This window comes from Lipotes vexillifer, unplaced genomic scaffold, assembly GCF_000442215.2.
Source record: "Lipotes vexillifer unplaced genomic scaffold, Lipotes_vexillifer_v1.1 scaffold1049, whole genome shotgun sequence".
Taxonomy (NCBI): Eukaryota; Metazoa; Chordata; class Mammalia; order Artiodactyla; family Lipotidae; genus Lipotes; species Lipotes vexillifer.
Window position 1 is genome coordinate 1352826 of NW_006799027.1, and position 6308 is coordinate 1359133.

Genomic DNA, 6308 nt, shown 5'->3' on the forward strand with positions numbered 1-6308 from the left:
GAGGCCCACGTACTGCAAAAAAAAAAAAAAAAATTTTGCAACCAAAATCACCATATGTTGATTGCTGGTTACTTCACTGGGAAATTGAAGGATGAAACACACATCTTTGCGACACCAGCTCTCAACAAAAAAGAAGGCTTTCTTTATGGTATTGAAATGCCATCTCTGGAACAAGCATCTTGGTCCGCAGACAGTGTGCCTGCTGCTGAACTGCTGTCGCCTGACAGCCTGTCTTATCTGCCAAATTGCTCATTAGGCCTGGCAATTGTCACCTGCGCCTCCAGTTCATACTCCAGCAGGGAATAAACATCAGTCTGCTCGCACCATCCTTGGCAGCAAGCTTCCAACACCCCCCTCAGTAGCCCGGCCCCCCCACCTGCAACCCTCCAAACATACTCACCTTGTATACACACCATTATTTTTAAAATGTCAATTCAGCTTCCAGCTCTTAGAAGCTAGGTTGGCTTAAATAAAGCAAAAAACACAAAAGACAGAACATACAACATAAGCCCCATATTACAATGTGAAGTGGGCTGACCAATAATTCACTTAATTATTCATGCCAAAAAAGAACACATAAACAGTCTGAATGTAGTGAAGAATGCTCATTTCATGGAGTATTTCTGAGTGCACAGGTGACAAGAGAGCAGATCAGATCAGAGGAGTCCTCTTCCAATGGGATCTGACCCATGCAACCTTGATTCTAAGTCTGAAAGGAGAGTACTCCAATTTATAAATAAACAATAGAGGTACTGTGGCAACCAGAACAAAGAGGTAGCTGAGAGTAATCCAGGCTCTCTGTCTTTGCTGCTTCCACTGATGGCTGCCAGTGAGCGCTCTGACATTCAGAGGCGGATCGATACACAAAAAAGATACAAAAGAGATACTTTGTGGGCAAAAAGCACCAAAGATATGAAACAGAATGTCTGAAACCCCGTAAAACAACTTCTGATGGAATACTGTTTTTCATTTTGCAGAAGTAAAATATTCACCACCAACACTGCAATTAGCTAGAAAATTACAATAATTACAGCAATTTTGTATCCCATCTCCAATCCAATTAATAGATATATGACCTTGTCAACATGTAATAATCAGATTGCATCTACAACAAAACTGGATGGGTTTTATATGCTGAATAGAACTTGCACAGTAAGAAGGTAATTATTTGAAATACTGAGAATGCCATTTGTATGCCATGCTCCACTTCACAAGTTAAAAGGAAATACAATAGGAATATTATTTCTATTTTCAGTATATGTTTAAATAAAATCCGGAAAATAGTATTCTAATAACAGGTCATGTTAAGAGAATAGGTCTCTAAACCAAAGATCTTGGATCTCGTAGCAAGACAAAACCAATCTGTATATTCTTGAGTAAGAAAAAAAATTTAGAGCTTGAGAAAGAGGCGGCGGGGTCGGGGGCACCTAACTTTATGACACAAGCCTTGTACAGCAGTTCTTTTTTTTCTTTCTTTCTTTTTTTTTGCGGTACGCGGGCCTCTCACTGTTGTGGCCTCTCCTGTTGCGGAGCACAGGCTCCGGACGCACATGCTCAGCGGCCACGGCCCACGGGCCCAGCTGCTCCGCGGCATGCGGGATCCTCCTGGACCGGGGCATGAACCCGTGTCCCCTGCATCGGCAGGCGGACTTTCAACCACTGCGCCACCAGGGAAGCCCTGTACAGCAGTTCTTGATGTCTCTGTAAGTTTTCAAAGTTAGGGAGATAGTAAAATCTTACCAGTTAGTTAAAGAGCACCATTTTCAGCAACATTTTGCCAGATAAAAATTAACTATAAAATTAACATAGCTCAGAAAGGTTAAAAGACAATCTAATCGGATACTCTGTTTCTCAAAATTTCTACAGCAATTCTATTTCTAGGACTTCTTCCATCACTAGGGCATATGCCACTGCCAAGCAATCTCGAATCTTCTGTCTGGCTCTTCCAAAGGAAATATTAAATCAGTATTCTGGGATGAAAAGAAATCCTACCATCATTCTAAAGCCAGGCTATCCCCAGAATGTTTGATCTCTATAAAAAGCCTTTGAGAATTAAAAAATAAAAAAATCTTAAGTGGGGAAAAAAAATGCTAGACTTGGTCTCAATGATCTGCTCCGGAAATTGTGCTCCTGGGCACAGCAGGTCTCTCTAAAACTGGATTTGTGAACAATACAAATACAGTTAAACATCTATCACAGAACCATGAGGTTAAGAGAGCATGGTTCGGGCTTCCCTGGTGGCGCAATGGCTGGGAGTCCGCCTGCCAATGCAGGGGACACAGGTTCGTGCCCTGGTCCGGGAAGATCCCACATGCCGTGGAGAGGCTGGGCCCATGAGTCATGGCCGCTGAGCCTGAGCGTCCGGAGCCTATGCTCCGCAACGGGAGAGGCCACAACAGTGAGAGGCCCACGTACCGCAAAAAAAAAAAAAAGAGGAAGAACATAAACTCCTTGATGGCAAGGACTAGGCCATATTAACTCAACTCTGAATTCGGATCACCTCGCACGAGGCCTGGCCAGCACAGACCTACTGTTGTTTTATTTCTGAATGAATGGTATTAATACTGTAGAAAATGACTCATAGGTATTGGGTAACTTGCACATAGTCACCAAACCCTGTATTTAGTAGATGTTTAACACACATCTACCCAGTGCCTGCCAAGGCCATAAAATCTAAATAACGTTAGCAAATAAAATTCAGAGCTTCTTGCTCTGAATATTTACATATCTTCCCACCGATGACTGCAAGACAACACATATGCTTCAAATATAACTTCCTTTTCTCAATTAAAACAAGGTAAAAGAGATGTTTGGGGTTGAAAACAGTATTTAAATTTTAACACACAGAGCCAGCCAAATATGGGTGGTGGTGGTTTAAAAATCTTGTTGAGGGGCTTCCCTGGTGGCGCAGTGGTTGAGAGTCCACCTGCCAGTGCAGGGGACACGGGTTCATGTCCCGGTCCGGGAAGATCCCATATGCCACGGAGCGGCTGGGCCCATGAGCCATGGCCGCTGAGCCTGCACGTCTGGAGCCTGCGCTCCACAACGGGAGAGGCCACAGCAGTGAGAGGCCTGCGTACCGCCAGAAAAAGAAAATATAAATAATACATATATATATATATTTTTACTGACTGACAAATAATGTCTTCCCATGCTTTTGAAAACTCAGTTGAGGAAGCCAGTGCAGCTTTTTTATTCCTTTGTCATTTTTCCATGTGTGAGAATTGTGGTTGCCAAGAGTTCTAGGAAGAAAAAAAAAAAAAAAAGAATCTTGTTGAGTCAGTGAAGTCAAAAGATATAATGGGGGACCTCCCTGTTGGTCCAGTGGTTAGGGCTCCACACTTCCAATGCAGGGGGCCTGGGTTCGAGCCCTGGTCGGGGAACTAGGATCCCACGTGCCACACAGCGTGGCCAAAAAGTAAAAAATAAATTTAAAAAAAGATATATATGGATGGGCAGCAAGCCATTCAAATTCTTCTTAACCTAAAGACAGGACTGGCCTTTCCTCTAACACATTTTTAAGGTGCAGCTAAATTAAAGGTACACATTGCTTTGTAAAACACCTGAATAAAAAATGCACAACAGTAACACAACAAAAAGCTCTGTATTTCATTATATACATTAAGGTATAATTACTCACATAAAGACGCTGTTTTCCAAACATCAGGCACCTATGAATCCTTGTACTCTTGTTTCATTAAAATATTCTTTAAATCAAAACTAGGCAATCCATTTCTTAAACACAAGCCAAGCAGATAATCATTAAGGCATGGACTTAATGAGCTAGTATACAATAAAAGAAAAGAAAATGACCTGCACACCCTCTACATATTACTTCACATACCATACATGGTATACACCTCACCTTTTGAAAAACACTGCCCAAAGTAAATCCTACATAAGATTTTTTAAGTAGTGTATCCATGTAGTAATCAAATGTTACTTCCACAAAATCAGTTTAAAATATATCTGTTCATGTATGTGCACAAACAACCCATGTTTCCTGGATACAAGGAAAGGTCCAGCTAAAACACCTTACAGTGGCTGTTCCTGTCCATGCTTCCTTGGAAACATTTTCCACTGTGCCCAGCTCTCACTACGATTATTCTTGTCCAGGTGATAGAAAGCAATTTTAGAAAGTGGTTAACATTGGTCTGCAACCATACACGATCCCCTGGGCATCACATACATATCCCACCATGCAATGTGCCTTTCAATCCTCTACATCTCTATATGGCATACTTTCCCTGTGGTTTCTGATGGATCATCAGATTTGTTAACTGTTAAATTGACGTTCTTTCCTTATTCCCCATATATATATATACATACACACTCTCTCCCTCCCTCTCTCTCCCTCCCTCCCTCCCCCTCCCTCCCTCCTCTATGTGAAGATCTACTGAAGACGACCAGTAACATCACACAAGACTAAATTTTCCACTTGAAAAACTGAAATGTTTCTAGATAGATGTGCCTAAAAGATAAATGATTTTTAAGTTATAAATTTCTTGAAATAGGCCTTCTTAGTCTTAACAATTGCTCAATGATAAGATTATATAATTACAAATGCTAAATAGAATGTTTAGCAGAAGCTCTTCACTGTAAGCTTGGCAGGAATGGGTGCAGAATTCTTCAAGCTAGTGTCCCGGAACTTGGGCACTAGGAATCCTAGGATTCCTACTATAAACTCACTAAGACCTACCTTTTCGTTTCTTGAGATGGCATCTAATAGCAACTCTTCCAGATCCCTGAAGATAACAATCCTTGAGGTCCCTTCAGCCCCTGCTCTCCAGATAAAGTTCAGGTAACCGTTATAACCAACTTGATGGTCAATCCAACACACTGTGTTTGGTTTCAGTGGAAGGATGTTGATTATTTCTATCTGTTCTAGCGTTCATACAAAACATATGGAAAGAAAAATGTAGGTAGTATAACTTTAACTATTATCCTTATTTACCTTTGGTGAGCAATGAAAAGTCTACCAGTCCAAAGTGAAGTAAGGCCAGTCTATGAAAACATAAAGAATCTTGTGTCCCTCTCTTGCAAAAGACACTCGCCCAGGTTCTAAACTTAATCAGTTCTTGATATAAACAGACAATGAATTCCATTCACAAGAGCATGGCTGGATAACACGGTCGGCATCCCCGCAAGTGAAGATGAAATATGCACTCACTGGCACGGAGGACCGAAGGGGTGACCTCGATCTCACTCGTTGCTTGGTAAGGCTGGAAGGCTGAAACACTGTTGGTGCCGAGCTCACTGCCAAACATCTCCGGACTCTGGGTGCCTGTGGAGCTGGCACTGGTGCCATCACCTCCGTGATGCGGGTCCTGCTCATCAAACACCGCTACCAGCTAGAAATGACAGGTAAATTTGCAATTATAAACAAAGGCATTTAAAATGACAACCGAAAACTTACACCACCTTTGATGTAAATCTACAGAGGAAAAATATGGATATGTACACACCCAGGAATGTTATGTTTTAGGAAAAGAAACTTCAAAGAAATAGTCTGGCCCTGAGTTTTGATGCTTTATTTTTATATTTCTAAGTCATACACTTCATATGCAAAATTCTCTGGGTGAAAATAAAAATAAAACGGTTTTGTATCACAGAACGCTAAAGGGGATGGAGTGGATTTAAATCTTTTTGTAAATGATATATCAAGTGGAAAAGAAAGTGCATATATACCTATATATAATGCATATACATGATATATAGTTTATACAGCAAAAGGTATAAGGGACCCTTCATATGGGAAGAAGGGTATATTAACAACTGTGCAGCATCTGCTCATTTGTGCATAATAAACACAGAAAGGATACGAGAAATTAATGAGACGGGTAGGCTACAGGGAGTTAGTAGGAGCAGGGCTGAAAGAAAGAGAGAATGGGAACAATAGTGGAGATAATGGGGCGGTAACACTTTTCTGAATATATTTTTCTGTAACTCTGACTCTTAGAACCATCATAATGATTCAAATACCTAAAAGAGAAATAAATAATTGAAATCGACCAGGAGGCAAGGTGGGGTCTGGGGGTCGGGAATCTAAAATGGAGCACAAATAAACCCAGCTACGTTACAAATGAAAGACAGAACCACAACGAAAAGGGTGGGGAAGAAAAGAACTAAGTCACTTTACAAAACTTTTTTTTTCACTGTTTAACATAAGGCTAAAGGCAAAAAGAACCTTCACAGGAATATTGTATTCTAGTTAGTAAAGTTGTTCCTTACAAGTGCGTGGTTTAGAAATTCATACTCCTCACACACACACACACACACACACACACACACACACACACACACACACA

The 6308-nt window shown here is 41.0% G+C and overlaps 1 protein-coding gene across 12 annotated transcripts in view; it reads right to left on the reverse strand.

Annotated features, from left to right (window-relative positions):
* PARD3 (par-3 family cell polarity regulator) overlaps positions 1-6308 on the reverse strand; it is a 652430-nt gene that overhangs the window by 387953 nt on the left and 258169 nt on the right. For all 12 annotated transcript variants that reach the window (XM_007471333.1, XM_007471331.1, XM_007471329.1 and 9 more), the window contains exon 3: positions 5171-5351. In XM_007471333.1, the coding sequence (XP_007471395.1) occupies positions 5171-5351 (181 nt within the window). The remainder of the gene's footprint in view (positions 1-5170; positions 5352-6308) is intronic.